The sequence below is a fragment of the Terrapene carolina genome, unplaced genomic scaffold, assembly GCF_002925995.2.
Source record: "Terrapene carolina triunguis isolate 2854851 unplaced genomic scaffold, T_m_triunguis-2.0 Scaffold649, whole genome shotgun sequence".
Lineage (NCBI taxonomy): Eukaryota > Metazoa > Chordata > Testudines > Emydidae > Terrapene > Terrapene triunguis.
Genome location: NW_020665000.1, coordinates 785,853 through 806,761, shown reverse-complemented (window position 1 = coordinate 806,761; position 20,909 = coordinate 785,853). Strand labels below are relative to the sequence as shown.

The following is a 20,909-nucleotide window of genomic DNA, read 5'->3' as shown; positions in this document are numbered from 1 at the left end:
CCCTCAACCCTAACCCACCCGACCCTAACCCTCACCCGGACCCTAAACCCTAACCCTACCCTCACCCTAACCCCAACCCCAACCCCCTAACCCCAACCCCAACCCCCTAACCCTAACCCCTAACCCTAAACCCTAACCCCAACCCCAAACATAACCCTAACCCCTAACCCTAACCCTAACCCAAACCCTACCCCTAACCCCTACCCCTAACCCCTAACCCTAAACCCTTAACCCCCTAACCCTAACCCCAAACCCTAAACCCCTAACCCTTGACCCTGACCCCCGACCCCTCAACCCTAAACCCTGACTCCTCAACCCTAACCCCTGACCCCTGACCCCTAAACCCTAAACTCTCACCCTCACCCTCACCCCTAACCCCTAAACCTCACCCTCACCCCTAACCCTAACCCAACCCAACCTAACCCTACCCCTAACCCCTAACCCTAGACCCCTCACCCTCACCCTAACCCCGACCCCCCACCCCCTTAACCCTAACCCCCAACCCCTTAACCCTTAACCCAACCCCTAACCCCTAACCCCCACCCCCAACCCTAACCCTACCCCCACCCTCACCCTCAACCCTAAACCTAACCCTAAACCCTAACCCTAACCCCTAACCCTACCCTAACCCCTAACCCTCACCCTACCCTAACCCCTAACCCTAACAAACCCTAAACCTAACCCTAAACCCTAACCCTACTCCAACCCTTACCTAACCCTAAACCCTACCCCTAACCCTAACCTACCCCTACCCCTACCCCTAAACCCTAACCCCCTACCCCCTACCCCCGACCCACCCCTACCCCCTAAACCCTGACCCCGACCCTAAACCCTAACCAACCCTAACCCTAAACCCCTAACCCCTAACCCCAACCTCACCCTAACCCCTTACCCTTAACCCTAACCCCTGACCCTAACCTTAACCCCTAACCCTGACCCTTAACCCTACCCCCTAAACCTAACCCCTCACCCCTCACCCTTGACCCTTGACCCCAACCCTAACCCCTACCCCTCACCCTTAACCCTAACCCCCTAACCCTAACCTGACCCCTGACCCTAACCCTTAACCCCTCACCCCTACCCCTAAACCCTGACCCCTTAACCCTAAACCCTCACCCCAACCCTACCCCTTACCCCTAACCCCAACCCTACCCCTACCCCTGACCCCTTACCCCTATCCCAACCCTACCCCTACCCCTGACCCTAACCCGTAACCCTAACCCCTAGACCCCGACCCCAACCCCAACCCTACCCCCTAGGCCCTAAACCCCTCACCCTGACCCTAACCCCTAACCCCTTGCCCTCACCCCTCACCCTCCCCCTAACCCCTACCCCTTACCCTAACCCCTAAACCCCTAACCACAACCCTAACCCCTAACCCTAACAACAACCCTAAGCCTAAACCCTAACCCTAACCCCTAACCCTGACCCCGACCCCCTAACCCCAACCCCAACCATAACCCCTAACCCCTACCCTACCCCCTAACCCTCTAACCCTAACCCCGACCTTACCCCTGACCCTAAACCCTAACCGACCCTGACCCTAACCCTGACCCCAACCCTAAACCCTAACCCCACACCCTCCCCCTCCCCTCCCCCTGACCCTTAACCCTACCCTTACCCTAACCAACCCTCACCCTCACCCCCTAACCCTCCCCCTAACCCTAAACCCAAACGCTACCCCTAACCCCTTAACCCTAACCCCTAAACCCTCATCCTAACCCTACCCCTAAACCCTCACCCTAACCCAACCCTAACCCTAACCCCTCACCCTCACCCCTAAAACCTTACCCTAACCTAACCCTAACCCCTAAAGCCTCACCCCCTAACCCTAACCCCTTAACCCCTAGCCCTAAACCGTAACCCTATCCCCAACCCTAAACGCTTACCGTAAACCCTAAACCCTAACCCCTAAACCAACCCTAACCCTAAACCCTAACCCAACCCCTAACCCTGACCCCAACCCCAACCCTAAGCACCCTAACCCTAACCCCTACCCCTAACCCAACCCTAACCCCTACCCCCACCCCCTTAACCTCTAACCCTGACCACCGATCCCCTAACCCTAAACCCTACCCTCCAACTCTAACCCCTAACCTGAACCCTTAACCCCTAACCCCACCCTACCCCTACCCAGGACAGACGCTGATGCTGCTCAGGAACAGCTAATTTTGGGGCGGGCGTGGGGCGGGCCCGCTTGTCCCCGAGTCTCCTGTGTGGAGAAGGTTTTGTTCGCAGACCCGCCTCTCCGGAAGCCAGGCAGGGCCAGGTGCTTCTCCACCCCAGCTTCTGTGCTGAACACTTCCTTGCAACCCGGATTCATGCCCCCTCCAGCACGTGCTCAGGGCAGCAAGCCCGAGCCGCACGCAGGCTTCCTGCCGGACACCTTTAAAGTCTCTATTGGTTGTTTTTAAGCCTTAGGCTCAGTCCCTTTAAATGCTCCTAATTTCTGTGGTACTAATAAGGGCTCAAATCCACTTACATTTTTTCCAGATCATCTTTAAAGGAGACATTTTTGGCAGACGATGACCAGAGAGAAAGACATGACAAATGTAGCAACAATCAGCAGTTACAACAAGGTGGGCTCAAATGAAGGTTCACTGATAGTTCTTACATGCCACGCTCTTGAATTTGGGTTCATCTCTTCCACATCTCCAGCAGTTGATATCACTAACTGGTGAAGTGGGACGTGCCAAGGGTTTGTGATATCCCCACCTGCTGGAAAAGAAGTGGAAAAAACCGAACTACCCCTGTACGCAGGTCTCCGCTGGAAAGGAATGTGGAAATGATTCAGTTACTCTCAACCATGGAGAACTATTGCCTCAGCAAGGCGATACTTCAGCACCCGGCACTGCTTGTAAAACGTAACTTTCAAGAGTATGTTCATGGGTTGATGATACTGAATCTTAAATTAAAAAAAAAAAAAAAAAAAAAAAGGTCTTAAAGGCTTCCAGCTCATTGTGACTAATAAGCCTAAAAATGGACCCATTAAAATGTGTGTGTTCAGTTTACTTTCAGTTAGGGAGTCAAATCAGTATCTGGGCCACACCAAATAACCTCTGTATACAGGAGATTATAAAAAGTCCTGATACTGTGGCAATTAACAATACTGAAAAACTTAGTTTTTGAACAATTATATTCATTACTTTAGTGTAATGACTGAATAAAATATATTACTTTAATGTTGACAGCAATTAAAGCTGTCCAATGTATCTTTTCGCCTGTCCCATGCTTTCAGATCCAACCAGAGAAATATTGCTGGTTGTTTAAAGAAAAACTGTTAGAATAAGGATTTCTTTTTATTTTTCAATGATGACACGATCCTTTTAAAGATTTAAACTGTTTTGTTTTGGAAATTAACTTTTCAAGTCATTTCCTTCCTTCTTGTTGTTCCTTATCATCACATCATTTCTTTCAGTTTGGACAACAAAAAAGAGACTAGTCAGTTTTATTTATGTAGGGTTTCTTTTTTTTAGTAATTTTGCATTCAAATTCACATACTAGAACAGTGCAGAAGAATGCTGTTTAATTCAACAATTTATTTAAACTCATGGATTGCTCTTAGGTTTTGTAGAAAGTCATTACAAAAACCTAATTTTGGGACTCATTTTGACCTGACAGTACCCCTTTAAACAAAAAGAAGATTTAATTATTAAATATGAATTGTTAAAATGAATTGCACATAAACATTTACATAGTTAATCCTTTGGCCAATTACATTACGCTTCATGCAGTACTACAGAAATAAGAGATTGGTTATCAATGTTATCTGAAGATGCAGTGTCACACAGTGAGATAGTGCAATGCACGTTGGGAGAGGAGAGCTTTAACTTGTGGGTCCTCCCTCTAAAAACATACCAAAAAGAGAGAGATTAACTTGGTTGACACGTGAAACAATTTGAGAGTGGGAGACTAGGACACAGTTTCCAGTGTGGCAAAGATGTGCACAACACACCATTTCTAATTTAAGTAGCTTTCTGAAGACTTAAATTAGGAAGGGCAAAAGTGGGAGCTCCTCCCTGTCTAAGGTGAGGTAAACCTAACTGAAAAGAAAGAGAAGGGTCTTCAAGGCACAGTCTTGAATAATACCAGCCTTTACAAAGCAAACAATATATGCCAGCAATTCCGTACCAGTGAATAGTGTGAGATGATGTCAAAATCCTTCAATTTTCTTTTCCTTATCTGGAGTAGTATTTTGTCCACGGAGGAACCATTAGCTTTTTCTTTTGTGGATGACATGTATACAATGCACATAGACTGATGAACATCTCAGGATTAACAAGCTGAGAACTTTTTATAACATTTCATTGCTCATTAACAGCTCGGTAGTTGAACTGGTAAATGACTCTACTATCAGAGAAGTTTGAGGTTCCTGAGAGTTGGTCTTGCTGCCAGTTGGTAACTGAATGATTGAATAGTGCATTTTTACTAAAGACAAACCTAGTCAGAATAAAGTTATGCTTCTGATTCTATACCACAGGTGTATGCGATAAAAGAAACAGTAAAAAAAAAATCTTGTAAATCACACACTTTATATTTAATATATTGAAACAAAAATAGTTAAGAATGCAGGAACTGTTTTACAGATTAAAAAAATATTTTTAAACCATCTGATCTTAAAAATAGACAATAGTAGTGAAGCTTAAAATACAACCACTCGCATTAAAATGTTTTAAGCGATACCACCTTGGCTCGTGTGGTGTGTCTTGCTTTGTCACATTGCTATTGAGATAACGCTTCAGTTGTTAAAAAGGTTGTGTCAGTAAGAGTCACTCTTTCACAATCCAAATCTACAACAGTTTTGCCTTTGATGGAAGTTCCTGAGCATTCCTGATGCAAACTTTCCCGTCTCTCTGTGAGTTTGGAAGCAGAATGAGCCATTGACCCACTCTGACTACCATTGGTCTGAGAGCAGACATTATTAACTTTAGTATTTTTATTTTTGTGGTGATTGTTGTAGACTTTATACTTCATGAGAAGAATGAAGATGAAAACAAGAACAGAAGCCACAATTATTCCACCAATAATGATGATCATGGTTCCTCCAAGAAACTGGGCATGAAGAGAGCGACACTGCTTATATTCTTCTTGTGTGGTGAACTGCACACACCCAATCACCCTGGTTGCAGTTAGAGATGTCAATCCATCATCATAAACAGCGAGAACACAAAGGTCATACTCACGTCCTGCAACCAGATCAGTCAGGAAGAAGGATTTGCTAATGGCCGGGATCATCCTAGAAGGGAAAACGGGTAAAATAAATGCCTGAAATGCAGTGCACCATGGAAAAATGCTTTGCCTGGTCAACAAATTCAAAGTTATGGTCCACAGAGTAATTTTACTTCTTCCCGCTTCGGCTTCTAATGCACAATACATGCTCTCCCCCATTATTGGAGAAATACTACGAAGTAAATAGCACAAGGAATTTGCACCTGCGTAAGTTTGTTATTATTGCATGTAAGTAATTACATTTCCTGTGATGCAAGCTTGCAGCGTTCTGGTGCACAGCAATTGTACACAGTGGTGCAATCTTAACCTGAATGTTACTTTACAGTGAACTTTAAATATAATTTCCCTTTTTCAAAAAAAGAAAGAATAAGTAAAGATGTGGAAGAAGAAATGCAACCTGAACTGGAAGAGACTTGCCATAACAGAGAAAATAAAAGCAGCCACCTAATACATAACAGATGAGCATGTTCTATGAACATCTCTTTCCTTGACGTCCCTCCTCCAAGTACTGATCAGAGCCAGTCTTGCTTATGAAATCTGATATGACCACAAAGCATGGTAGTATAACTCTACTACATGTTGTATCATTGAAATGCCAGGAAGTGAGCTAATGGAAGCACGAATCAAAACCAGATCTCAAACTGCAAGTCAACTACCTCTAAGCTATGAACATATATTTTCTCAGCTACTGTAAACTAGCACACCTCCACAGAAATCAATCAAGCTACACTAATTAACACCAACTAAGAATTTGTCTCAGTAATGTATGTAAAAATCTTTTTACACACACAAGTTCCCTGTAAGCTGCATGGCCGCGCAGCAGCTGATTTAGCACCATGCAAGCACTCAGGGAACCCGCCCGGCTGGGACCTGCTGCAGCCAGGGGAGAGATGCCCCTTCCCCGGCCCAAAATTATCATAGCCCCCAACCTGCTGCGGCTGTAGGAGAGGTGCCCCTTCCCAACTTAGCCCTGGACCTGCCACGGCTGGGGGAGGGGCGCCCCAAACCCAGCCGCGTCCCGGATCTGCCGCAGGTGCCCCTCCCTGTGGCCCGAACCCAGCCCCAGCCTGGGCGCCCCTCCCCCGGTCCGAACCCTGCCCCGGACCTGCCGCAGCCGGGGAGCCTCTCCCCCGGCCCAGACCTGCCGCGGTCACGGGAGGGGTGCCTCTCCCCCCTAGCCCAGTTGCTACTGCAGGGAGAGAGAGCTGGGAGGAGTCCTCTCTCCCCACCGTAGCCCCAGAGCATGCTCCTGCACCCCAAACCCCTAGCCGGAGCCCTCATCCTCTGCTCTTGTGCGCGCGCGCACACACACACACACACACACACTTAAGATCAGCATTTATAAAGAAACAAGCAGCATAAAGCAAAGGCTATTCCTGTGTGGTCACCCAGCCAATTGTGGACTAGTCTAAACAGGCTCAGCTTTGAAAATTAGAAGGATTGTCCCCATTCAGCCCAATAAGAACATCTGCATACAAGCCTGCAACTGCTATAATTTCAGTTACGTTGTTATAACTTCTATAATTTAATCATTACATAAAAAAGTGTACATCTGCAGTATTTTTTTTTTAGTTAATACTGTTATCTGTAAAATTAAATAAACTGCTGCCCAGGTGAAAGTTGGAAAATTAATAAGAATCCAGCGTACACCATTGCATAATCAGATCTGTAAGGAAACTTAATATAGTTTCCACCTAACACCAGAAATATGTTCTGGTTAAAGGAATGTTATACTGTAGTCAGTACAGCTGACTGAAAATTGGGGGGAAGTGTCTCTGTATTAATTATTTTTCTTTGTGTTTTTGTTATTTTGAGCAGCACTATGCTATTGTCTGCGTCCAGATATATTTAGAGAGCACCAACGTATTAAAATCATAAGGTACCTACAAAGGAAAAATAATTCTCTGGATATTTCCCCTTTTTTGTTACTTTTTGATGTATAAAACATGCAAGGTTACTTTGTTTGTAACCTTAGAAATGTAAGGAATATCATGTCTCGTGTATCTTGTTTTGGTGGGAGATTGTCTCAGAGGACCTACAGAAGTGGACTGGGAAGTTTCTTTGAATTTAAGTGGCAAAGGTGTGTGTTGCCCCTTTGCAAAGAGATCTTTTTTTCCTTTTTGTTTGTTTGTTTGTTGTTAGTTAGGCTGTTGAGTTAAGTAGATTTTAAACAAAAAACAAACTAAAACAGAGTTTTAAACAGAGGGAGCAAAAAACCACTCCCCCTCTCACTTAGGTTTCACTTATTTGGAAGCAGTGATTTCATAAACTAATTAGTTCTCTACTTACTTAGTTACTCTCTACTTAGTTCTCTAATTACTTCTCTACTGATCTCAAAATTAACGTGTATTTGTGAGCAGTCAATTGTTAGCTATTTCCAACATGCTACAGAATTTTACATTTACTTAATTGATGCATTTCACTGGACTGCATGAAAAAGTTGTATGCTTCATGGCAAATTATTTTATGTAAACAAACCTGCATGTTCAAGCTCTGTCTAAGAAAGAAAGAAAGAACTCAGTAATTAAGAAGAGAGTTGGTTTACCTTGAAAATCTTTGCAGCTAAAATTACTATATATATGAGCTGGAAGAGAAAAATGACCAGCAGCAAGTTTTTAGATATTTATCTTTTTTTTAGGTGTTAGTTCACTAAAACAGCAAATCAGTGTAACCATTGAGTTCCACCTCCTCACAACGTAGGGCTGAATATGACAAGACAACAAGCATCTTCACTTGCCATTGACTTCTGGGGGCTTTCTGGGGTGATTATAGCTTGGAGGGTCATACTTCTCCTATACTAGTAAATTCTGTGTTCGAGCATATTCCAGAATGCAGATAGATTCTAAACTTCCTGGACATTTTGACAAAACTGTCAGCATATTGCAGAGCAAAATAAACTGTCTTTGACATGCACTAGTTTTCTGATAAAGTTATTTTGAAAGCCACATAAAGAACAAGAGGAACAGACAGGAAGTACTATGCTAAAAGCAGCCATCAAAAAGTATTAGAATTCAGCCTTTACTAACACTCCCATCTTGGACAGAGATTGTTAGCAAACAAATTAAGGTACTTACAGGTACAGTAACATATTTAATTAATCAAATTTTTTGTACTATCTGGCTTATTCAGCAGGCTTTAATGCTGCTTTTTTTCTTCTGTCCTATAACTTTTTGTACTCCATTATTGTGAATGGGTTGGTGTTAAAGTTTGATTAATTAGTGTTAAAAGCTATTTACAGTAGGTAGCGTATTAGAAAAATGGAGTGGTTAGCAGCCAATGAAGCACGTCTATATTCTTTGTAATTAAATGAATAGATGTGGAGTAAACAAGTTCAGATACTTCCAAACAATGGCATTTTTATGTCCTGTGGTGCTACATACAAATGTTAAATAAACAACAATTAATACTACATTTGAGATGTGCCAGCTCTTTCGAAGACCATTTCCAGCTCTGTAAACTAGAAGAGCCATAGTGTTCCTTGCGTGCACATGTAACACCCAGGATAAGGAGTTACAGACCTGCATCAAGGGAAAGTTGCTACCTTGGCTTCTTAGAAAGTCAGAACAAAATCCAGACAAGTCTCCTCCCCTTTTCTTGAAGGTGCTGAGATCACTGAGGTGATTGGAACCGCAGTGTCTAGAAGGTTGGCTTGTTATCTTTATGTTTAGGGTAATCTAATATATGGACAACTGGATATTCAGTTAATTGAATAATTTATTTTATAAATTATTGTGATAAAAGCTATTAAAATTGTTTTATTATAATAATAATTGAAGGTATTTAACGCATTGTGGGCCTATTTAAATAACAAAGAGCAATGGCTAGAAAAGAGAAGGATGAATAGTGGTAACATGTTCTTGTAGTCAGCTATGATGGGTGCACAGACATATTCTAGCTGTATTGTGTGCTCATCACCATGGTATCTGAGTACTTAGCAGGTCAAACTAAAGTGAAAACAGACATGATCATTATGGAGCTGACATTTTCTCAAGTATATTCTAACATTTTAAGCAGCATAGACTTTGTGTTATAGGTTTGCAGCAAAATGTAACATGAATGGCATATAATCCTTGACAATTTGAGTGATAAAAGAATTTAGATTTAGGGCATACTGTGATTCTAAATAGGGTTAGACCAATATATCAACCACTGAGTGGAATTAGTCTATCTCAAACTAGCAGCTTTCAATGATCAAAGTCATTTATTTAAATAATTTAATTCACATGAAAGACATTTCACAATAGCAAGAAGGGAACTGCAGGACTGTGTTTGCGTGAGATAATCATACCTTTGGGGAATAAGTACTTTGCTGGGCTACTTTTCTTTTTAATGCCTCAGAAGGGCTGATGATTTTTGTCTCATGCTAACTACCTGTTGAGCCTCACTGCTTATTACCTTTACTTGTATGAAAGTTTAGTTGGAAATTAGTTTGCTATTGGTTGTACATTGACAAAACTATTAATTTTAGTTTCAAGTCTGTTGAATAAATCATTTATTTTTACACAAAGCATACTGTCCCTCCATACTGTCTGATTAGGAATTGCTCTTTCTGAAGTTGTACACTCTCAGAGGAATCCAAGCATGGCTCTAAATGTATAAATTGTTCATAAGCACTGCTGTATTGATCTCAAAGGGCAGAAGAGTTAACGGTGTTATAAATTCTTTCACAGTCCAACATTAAACAGTGTTATAAGGTTTGGGGAGTGTGGAGGGCATGTTCTACAGAGGCCTTGGTTTACTCGATTTCTTCGCAAACACCCAGAAGCATTCATTCTAAAGTTGAAAGTTTATTGATCAGTCGCAAGAAATTAAAACAAGCATTTAAACCAGTGATTATACAAAAAAAAATCTTTGAAGTCTCTCCTTTTGGAGGCAAAATATCAGTCTCTTATTTTCAGAACAACCTTTCTTTGATGAAAAGGAAAAGGTTAATTTTACTTTCAGTCCTAATGTATAAAGGGTATTTGCTTGTGTTTTTAACATGCAGACAGACACAAGGCGGAGGAGAGACAGGAGAAAAGGAGGGAGATATATGGCTTTTGTGATGATTTGTTTAGAACACTGGTTGGCTGGTCAGTCATGAATGGATATGTTGGCTGGAAGGTTGACCACAGCACCTGTTCCTTGGACTCTGGTTCACATTCCTGTCAAGGACGTCAATTGGTTGTGAATTTTCTCCTTAGGCAGGGCAGGATTGTGGTAATCTCATCTTGCTGTGCTCATGCAATGCAGTTGAATTCAGAATTTGATGAAAATCCAAGAAAATAAGACACAGGGTAGGAGGAAGGGGGGGGTGGGAGTTGGGGGATGTCAACACAAACGGTCACAACCTCTGAGCATACCCATTTACTCAGTAAGTGAAACTGGTTGAACACCAACTGATATAGAAGGTACATTTCTCCCTGCATGGAAGAAATAGGAATACAGACGCTCCCTGACTTGCGCAAGCGTTCCCTTCTGTCACACCTTGCGTAAGTCGGGAATGTATACCCGACAATTACACAAAAAAACCCAACCAAAAAAACAAAAACTTTTTTCCGTGAGTCCAGATTTGCGTAAGTCGGGTTTGCATAACACGGGGCGTGTCTGTACGATCAAGAGTACATGCAAAAGAAGTTGACAGTTCTTAACAACATTAAATCTTAAACTGTTACTGTGCTGAGGCTGCTGGAGGCAATTCAGAAGAGTTCCTCTGGTCTGGATGATGCTATGGCTGAAAATAAAACTTCCTTGCCCACTACCATGGCATAGGAAAAGATTATACAAGGGGGGTTGTGATGTTGATGCCTAAAGGACTCATCCTCATGTGGCTCCAATTCATTTTCATACAAATTGTGCTGTGTTCTTCAATAGAAGAATCGCAGTGTTTGATCCTTATTACAGTTAAATAAAAAATCCCAAGGACTACAGAACAAAAGCACCCATTGGGACTTCCTTCTCCAAAAAAGCCTGAACATCTTAGGCAGCTAGGAAACAGCATCCTAGGATATTAGGTTTGAATGCTCTCTCTGTAATGGAAAGATTGCTGTCTCAGAAAGAACGACACTTGGGTAGAATGAGTGGAAGTTAGAGAAGCAAACAGTGCCATGACACAAAGATGAACTAAACAGTTGCATGAATAAATAACCCATAATAGGGAATAAGAATAGTGAAATTAGTGATGCAATTTGAGAAGTGCACATTAGTAAGTACAGTCACCAGTTTAACGCTGCACACAGTTCCCTATAGGAAAATAAGGCTTTTCAGGATAAGGTAGAAACAGTGGAAAAGCACAGTAGGGCTAGACCCAGTAAAGGACTTAGGTGTTGCTGAACACTGCAATTCCTAGCTTCTAGGTGCCCTGCTACTGAGTGGAACCCTCAGCCCCTGAATTAGGCACCCAGGCTCCTCATGCATTACATGAGGAGCCTGGTCACCAGAGAAAGGGAATTCAGAAGGCCTAAGAAGCCAGCAAGCTGAGCAGAGAGCCACCTAAGACAGCCAGTGGGCCATCCAAAGGGAGAGGCAACTATCTCCACTTGGGATTCACAGCCACAAAACCTCTCCTGGAGTTGGGCACCTAAGCCAGGTCAGCTCTTTGTCATGACAAACAAAAGTGAGACAGAGACCCCGACCCTATTAGTGTGGGAGACCTGTTTTCAAATCCCTACTCTGCCTGATTTGGAGCAGTGATTTGAACCCACCTCTCCAACCTCCCATGTGAGTACCCTAACCACCAGGCTTATTGAGTATTCTAGACAGTCTTTCTCAGTCTTGCTGGCTGAAGCTGTTTCACTTTGTATTAAGTTATTATATATTCACTGGGACAGAAAGAGAGAGAGAGAGAGAAAAATCAAGAGATTGATGAGATGTGGAAGAGTCCCTGCTTCAATTACTACTTCATTATTTATACAAAATGTAACAGCTTCCACAGGAAGGGTACAATACAAGGGTATTCCCCCGCCCCCCAATACACTTACGATTAAGGCACTCAACTGGGATACAGAAGACCTGGGTTCAAGTCCATGCTACAAATCAGACAGAGTGGGGATTCAAATCTGGGTCTCCTACAACCCAGGTGCGTGCTCTCACCACTGGACAATTGGGGCACAGAAGCATGCTTGCTGGTCCCCAAATTACCTATCTGCTCACATACAGGTCACATAGCAACACCTAGTGTGAGAATCCGACCATGGCTTAGGCACGAGCTAGCACCCCAATCTGCTCGGTGGTGTCAAGACCGAGGGGTTTTGCACATGCCCACTGAAGGATCCGTAAGTGCCAACATGGTCAGGTGGAAGCTGAGTGAGTTTTGTGAATGCTACGCATTGGTTTTAAACGCTGGATTTAGGCACCTAAGAAACTGCAAGGGATTATGGAATCCAGACACTTGTCTGGCCTCCTACGTAATTGTGTGGTGAACCTATCATATATATTTTCCCTAGAAACAGAACACAGGGTCCAATATAAGAAGAAAAACAGATTGCAGAACTGGGCGAACTGATATTCCTAAACTTAACTGAGTTAAAAGCTGAAACACTAAGAGCTAAGAATAACTGATTTTCATGGTAGCTGCTTTCTTCTGAACCTCTACATGAGCAAAGAGAAGAACCCAAATAACCCCCACTGACTGCCCTTTTGAAGGATGTCGTCCTATTTCCAGCAACACTGAAGGTTAAATGAAGGAAAATCATATCTGGTCTTTGAGACAGAAACAATACAACATTTGCTTGGCAACACAAAGTCATTTGCAGGTAGACACGTCTTGGATGTGGATCGTTTGCACAACTAAACGTCAGAAATCTCTATCATGATGTGACAGTTGCAGAATGACTTAAGTTACAAAAGTCTATAAACAGTGAGTGAGAAGAATGTGATTTAGAATAACTTTATGTAGACTACAATTTATAAAAAATAGCCTAAGATTCCAGTGGCATTATGTATACTATTAAGCTAAAACCTGACAAGCAAGAATGCTGTTTATGGTTACCACTTGCTTCTATGGTATCAAAACCCAACACTACAACTGGCATTAAATAGCCCTCTCATTGCCAGTCTAAGTAGAGATGCCAAGGACTGAACAAGCCACGCAAAAAAACCTTACCTCTCATCTCACTAATGGATCAACGTAGGGAAGCTGCTGCTGCCTAGGCTATACTTGTTCTGTGGGAAAGGGCACACGCTCCAAGCTATAAATCCAGCAATTTCCATTGGTAGTAACCTCATATCAAAACAACTTTATTTGGGGCACTCTTCTTAAAGGGGGGGGGAGGGGAGATAGCTCAGTGGTTTGAGCATTGGCCTGCTAAACCCAGGGTTGTAAGTTCAATCCTTGAGGGGGCCATTTAGGGATCTGGGGGGAAAAAATTGGTCCTGCTAGTGAAGGCAGGGGACTTGACTCAACTCAATGACCTTTCAAGGTCCCTTCCAGTTCTATGAGATAGGTATATCTCCATATATTATATTATATTATATTATATTATATTATTATTATAAATTCTCCAGTGAGCAGAGAGGGACTGTCTGTATTCCATCATTTTAGTGAATCTGCAAAACCACTTCAGCCATTTTGCTGCGTCACTAAAAGGAGTGACAAGATCCTCAATGTGTGTGCGCTAATGCTCAACAAAAAACATTTATCATTTCACACTCTGTGTCAGGGAGAGAAGCATACATTACTTTTCTGTGACTTTGTTATGACTGTTTTTGAGATTTAAAATACTTAGGCCAACACTGAGCGCTTTTGAAAACCTCACCCTAACTCTGCTCCCACTCAAGTCAATAGAGACAAGCCAGTTCTGAACACTTGAAAATCTCACTGTTACAGGTCTGGTGACCTTGTCACACCCTCTTCTGGTCAAATGTGGTGATGCAGGTACTCCCTGCCTCAATTTCATCTGCTGGGGTGGGCCCCTCAGCCTACACCACACAAAGTCTATAGATAGGAGGGATTTCACAGCTCACTTGAGTGATGCACAGAGGTATAATATTGCTGACAGAATTCACTGAGTTAAATCAAAGTTCAGATTTAAAAAAAAAGCAAACCTCTGAAGCTGTACACTGCATTGCACAAAAATAGTGAAAGAATTGTGAGCATGCATACTGTAGCTAAACTGTATGGCTTTTCATACAGCGGATGTAAAATTAGTATAATGTTTGCTATATTGATCAGGCAATATGTCACCTCTTCCTCAAGAGTGACTGTTCATCTCTTTAATCTATAGTATATTACCCCTTTCTTAATAATAAATGAGAACTGCTATTTTAATTTTTATGTTTGCTCTATAAAAACAAAGGAAGTTTACGTTATCAGCTTTTTAACACACTATATAGTATTTCAATTATCTATATAGAAACATCACTATTAAATATTGATTCATCTACTAATTTATAGCATGCAGTTGTGGCTAATTAAAGTTAGATGATCACTGGATATGAGAGAGTAAATTTGGTGCCTAGGAAGATATTGCCTTTGATGATATGAGATCCAGTTTCTAACTGACTAAAAATGTAAGTCAAATTCTTATGAACTATTAATCATTTGCTCCTTGCACCATGACAAAAAAAACTGAGTTCTTCTGACCTATAACAGAGGTACAGCATCATATTTTGGAATGTGCTGTTCCACTGAGATCAGAGAAAAGATATTGTACATTAAAAATTAGTTTGTACTGCAATTTTTCTTTTGGGTACCTGTAGTTGCTGCTATCTTAAATCATGAGACAAGCCATTCCTGACACCTCACCCCATGGTACACACAAGAAATGGACACATGATGCTACTGGACAATGGTTTAGCAAGCACCACACTTCATTGAGTCACATAGCAGATTAATACAAATAAAGCATAATCACCTACTAGCTATGCTAGTGGACCTGATAGGAAATAGAAGCTTAAAGAGGAATCACGTAAAAGGATTGAGGAAACAGCATAGTTTTCTCAAAGTCTGCTGAGAAAAGCATGGAAACAAGATTTAAGAATATAGTTGAACAAATGCCCTTTGCACCCTTTCTGCACACCTTCACTTGCCACATCTGCAGATCCCTCCTATAAACTAGTTTACATGTTTTTGCACATAGATCAGTGATCACCATCCTTATTTTGATGGTGTCCCTCCCCTTGTGATGGAATAATCACATTACTCCTCCCCCCCACCCGTCCCCACAAGAGAGAGTCTTGTACCAAGGCCACTGACACATTTGAGCCTCTTTCCTGACCTGACCTTTTCAGCCCCTACTCTCTTTTTTTATTTTAATCTTTGTTCCTCTCGCTGAAATTTTTGCATCCCAATGTTGGGGCTTTTGAGCTCTTGTTCAGTTGTTCCCCTATTTCACTCACCGCCAAAGGCTAATAGAGGCTGCCTGGATGAAAGCATCTGTCACAGCATGCAAATGTCAGCCTTCATTCCGGAAACAAACAGGCATCCTGGGCTTCACCACCTGTCCTGCTAGAATTATTTCAGCAGGTAGGACAGGGTGGCTTCACCAGAGTCTACTGCGCAGTTTAGATTGATGCTGCAAAAGCCTCTGCTCCCACCATAGTCCACACATTTGCTCTCAGTCCACTACTCTCCTGCTGGAGATGGGCCCCACTGCTGCTTTACTCCACCTGCTGTTTTCCTGATGGAAGTTATTGGTGGTCCCAGCTGCTGCTTTGCACTACTTACTGCTGACCAGGTGAGCAGAACTGCTGCCAGACTCTGTTTTTACTGTCCATATGATTGGAATTGCAGCTGAGTTCTAGCCAAACAAGATAACTACACCTCTCACCTCTCCACTTCCAGGTGAAAAGGGTCCCGTGATTTAACAGACCCACCAGACTCCCTATTCTGTGAGAAATAATACTTGCAATAAACCAAAAAACACACACATTCTTTTTACTTGAATCTTGACTCTGTCCAGTGCCTCTCGCCCAACTTTGGCAACCACCAGTCTCTGTCGGGGTCATCCTGAACCCAGCTATTGCCCAGGTGATTCCCAACAGGGTCATCTCCAAAATATCAGCCCCAAGTACAAAATTTAGCCAAGCTGCACCCCAATGTCCCCAAACTATCCATAGTTGTAAATATATAAATAGGGCACTGCTTCCCTCAGGCGACTTCTCTGCTGTCACCTGTTGGGAAGCATGGAACACAGATGATACAGAAATGAGTTACTGAGAACACAGTTGATATTTAAATAAGATACAGCCTTGCTCAGTCATCGCCCCTTGCTCTCCAGCAGATGTCAGCAGAGCTCTCACTCAGTTACCTCCCTTCTCTACTAGGCTTCAGGCTACAGGATTTACAAACCTTTCTTCTCTAACACACAACTGGCTTGCCTCCAAATGATATACTAGAAAGCATAAACATAGCAAACACCACACCATTTTCAATGTAACAAATAAGAGTAGGGAGGTGAATAGATGTGTGTGCTAGTCTTTTTTAAAAAGATGTTATTTAATTGTTCCTCTATGGATTAAATCCAAATAAATTGGTTTCTAACAAAACCACATGTGTTACATTGAAAATGGTTTCACTTTTAGCCACATTGTAACACGCTTTGTCTCAATGTCACAGAAGGGACATTACATAAAATATCAATGCCTAGAAAATAATATAAATATTATATACTACACAGACAAAAGCAACGTTAGGTTGAAATATCATACAGCAAATCTTTAAGGGAAAAATATCTATCTTCCTGCTTATAAAGGCACACCACTGAAACTCAGAAAATAAATGAACCAGTGAGTGAAAAGCTTGATTGATTTTTTCCCCCCAGACGAAACCATACAAAACCAATTGGAATGCGCACTAAATACTGTATTCTGAGCGTGGAGAAATTTATCATGTCATTAAAATAGTCATTTTAAGTGTAAAAGAATTGGAGAACTAGAGCATTTCCTATAATAAATAAGCATTTCCAAATGTTAAACCACTGGAGACTTCAGCTATAACTTGATTGCATGCACAGTTATGCAAATATAATTTGAAGCCCAATAGAAGAATTACTTCCTGAACATTTAATCCTTAATATGTCCATAATATATAGGGTAAAACTGTCAAAAGTGCTTAAGTGACTTAGAAACATTTGAAAAATTTTCTCCTATACACATACAGCATCCGTAAACATCAGTGTGTATCCATTATAGCATACATAGTGGTGGTATATATGAAATGAGAAGTAATTATGGCCTCCTTCTGCTTAATGAATGAAAACAGTACTCATGTCACCACTGTTATGTTTCACAATTTTAGTCTATAATTGTCTCTCAAATTACACCTATCCTGCTGAGCACCATTAGCAACTGCCATTTTAAACATAGTAGGTGAGTTGCAAATTCTCAACAAAATGCATCAAGCAGACATGATACCTGGGAAATGAATAATACATTCAGTTAAACATTTATAAGCAACTCTCTCAAGTAAAACAAACACCTCCTTTATATAATGGTTCATTTGTTTTTAACCAATGTTCAGTGCAAATCTATGTTGCTCCCTTTAGAAGCATGTGGCAATAGAAAGCTAGCTTTCACCATGTGTATATTTTAAATACAAATGAGAGTGAAAAAAATGATAAATAAAACATCACTGAAATTGCATATAATAATCCTGTAAATATAAGCAATTATCATTTTGATGTGCAAGTAAAATATAATTAGTTTTCACATTATTCTATGTCATCATGGTAAAGGACGGTGAACAGCTTGTGTGCGCCTAGGCGGGTAGATACGCATGACAATTTTGCAAGGTTGTAATTGCTCTCTCTTTTGGACTTTATCCTGGATTCCTAGTGCATTCAGCGACATAAGTAGACGTTCTGGGTGTGTAAGAAATACGCAACACATCTCATCTTGTGCCTGTATGTATAATACTGTATACACAAAGCAGCAGTCAGACTGGAAAAATACAAATGATGTTATTTTTCCCGGACTCTGCTGATCTGTTTTGCCAAAGTGAGATACCATCCACTATGCAGATCTTCATGATCTGATTGGACCTTTTCTTTCTTCTGTATTGTGATCAGCAGTGAAATAAAGTAAATGGCAACACCATTAACTGTTATTAAATTTCTCAGTTATCACCAATTAATATGAATGGGGCAGTTCACTTAGAGGTATTGTTTTACGCTGTTTGCAGACCCACGCAGAGATCACTGCATCAGTTAGGCTAACATAGCTACGTTGGTCAGAGGTGTGATGAAGTGTGATCTCTGACTGACATAGCAGTCTTGCAAAAGCCCTAGGTGTAGATGCAATTATACTGCACTTTTGCTGGTGGTATAGCTTTTTTTGCTGGGGGTGGGGGGAGGCTGGAATAAAATATATCAGTAAAAGCACAGTTTTCGAGTATAATCTGCATCCACACTAGTAGACCTGGCCTTACATATGGCTCATATTTGCAATGTTTGTTTTGCAGTCATGAGGGAGAATATCTTTTTGGGTTTTTTGTTTATTTTTTTTACACAGATTCATAGCTTATAAAATTCATAGATAAGGCCAGAAGTGACCACTGTGATCATCAAGTCCCATGTCCTTCATAACACAGCCCATAGGACTTCCCTGAATTAATTCCTGTTTGAACTGGAGCACATGAAAGCTTAGATTCTGGACCACAAGATGGAACCACCAGGGGAAAAAAATGAGAGTTTGCCAAGGCACTGCAAACTGACCCACGAGTCAAAGATCAATATATAAGATATACCTGTGAGTACAGGTATCTACACAAGGCATAATTTCAATTTCCTCTTAATACACAGAGAAATAATTGGTCTCTGAAATTAATAACCAACATGAAACTGATCTGGTGAGAAAAAAATGGCGCACAGTGGGGGGGGGGGGCAAGAAGGAGACTTTCCTGATTTATGTGGTTTTAAACTTAACTTTCTATTCACACAGCTATTTTGGACAGAATTATGCTGAAAGGTAGAGCTAGTTTGTGCATAATGTAAGCAATTATATTGGTAAGCCCTGTGGCCTGAAGCCTACAAGAGCTGGAAGGTAAGTGAGTGGGCTCTCTGCTGGCATCTCCTGCAAGAGCCGATGGAGTGAGGCAATACCTTATTTAAATACCAACTGCGTTCTCCGCAGTACCTGATTTACATATCAACTCTGTTCTTTGCTGTCACCTGCTGGAACGCAAGGGGAGTTGACTGAGCGAGGCAGTGCCTCATTTACATATTACCTGTGGATTGTTTTGGGGGAAATTGGGGAATAATTTGGCAATACTTTGTACTTGGTGCTGATATTTTGGAGATGACCCTGTTGTAAACCACCTGGGTATTGCCTGGACAATGACTGGGTTCAGAGTCACCTTGATGAAGAGTAATGTTTGCTGTGCTTGGGTAAGAGGCCCCAAGCAAAATTAAGAGAAAAAGATAGTCATTGATTTCAGTCTGATGCTGAGTTTGTCTGTTAAATAGTAAGGATTCTGTGTACTGTTCTTTATAGCACTATTTTTTTTCTAAAAGAACTGAGCTAAAAGTATTAGCTGTATCCTATGATAAAAGCAGAGCAGTTTATCTAATCCTACACCAGAAACTACAGTGTATGGACAAAGCCAGGCAGCAAATCTCATCCTAGTTGAGAAACTGTCCGTAGACAGCAGAGTAGCTGATCCAGGTCACTAGCAACACCTAGGTGAGAGTAACCAATCACCATCAAATGATGAAGCAAAGTAGCAATTTGGCCCACTAAATGAGAGCTGTGACTGGTGTGGCTGAGTGTACGGAGAACAGCTGTTTGGCTCTGTGGGGAGCAGATCTGAAGGGTTCTGAGCCCCACATTTCATCTGCCTAAGAACTCTGCTGAGGCCTCCCCAACCCAGCATCACAGCTGAATGCCACTATAGCTGGTCAAGTAGTCGATTCCCAGAGCTGCTTTGGCAATCGGAACCCAGCATCTCCTTGGGGCTGCCTAACCAACTAACTGTGAGAGGGGAGCTGGGAAGGTGACAACGTCCCATTAGCCACTCATGGCTCATTTCATGCACCTTGGGGCTATAGTGGTAGAAACAGTAAAGATTTAAGGTTTAAACAAGTTGCCCTGTCATTTCCCTTCCCTCTTCCTGATAAAGTTTTCATGTTTAAACTCTCTGATCACTGTGCTTCTGAGTGGGAAATAAAATGCCTATCAATGGTGCCCAGAGGTTCCCAGGCAACTGGGTGGGGACTCAAGCTGGAGTTATTTATGTGTTAGGAAAAAAAAAAGCTAGAAAGTAGGATCAGGGCCGGCTCTAGGTTTTTTGCTGCCCCTAGCAAAAAAAAAAATTTTGGCTGCCCCCCCCCCCCCCCCCGGGCTCCCCCCCCCCCCGCACTCCCCTGCTGCCCCAGCGCTGGGCTCCCCTCTTTCCCCCCCACCAGTGCCCTCCCCCCACCCCCCTGCCACCTCAGCCCTGGGCTCTCCCCCCAACCTGCACCGTCCTGCTGTCCCAGCGCGGGTCATTCAGCAGGAATTTTGGATGTGCACAGAACACAGACAGGATTGGTTCCCATATGGTTACAGAACTGCAGTAAAGTGGAACAATTTTCAGCTTGTGTGATTGGAGGATATCTGGATGCATATTATAAGACTGTCCTACATAAATGAGGAAAAGTTGAGGTGCCTTTATTATTCTTTTGTTCCACTCTTTCTTTCTATGGGGAATTTGCCACTGCAATATCACTGTCTTCCTTTTAAACAAATAAAACTAAAAAAAAAAAAAAAAAAAAAAAAAAACAATA

General features: G+C 42.1%; 1 protein-coding gene across 4 annotated transcripts in view; it reads right to left on the bottom strand.

Annotated features, from left to right (window-relative positions):
- Nucleotides 1–4,513: 4,513 nt before the first annotated feature.
- Nucleotides 4,514–20,909, bottom strand: part of LOC112107452 (leucine-rich repeat and fibronectin type III domain-containing protein 1-like protein) — a 204,699-nt gene continuing 188,303 nt past the window's right edge. For all 4 annotated transcript variants that reach the window (XM_029913461.1, XM_026659675.2, XM_026659678.2 and 1 more), the window contains one exon: nucleotides 4,514–5,236. In XM_029913461.1, coding sequence (XP_029769321.1) covers nucleotides 4,723–5,236 — 514 coding nt within the window. In that variant the 3' untranslated portion in view covers nucleotides 4,514–4,722. The remainder of the gene's footprint in view (nucleotides 5,237–20,909) is intronic.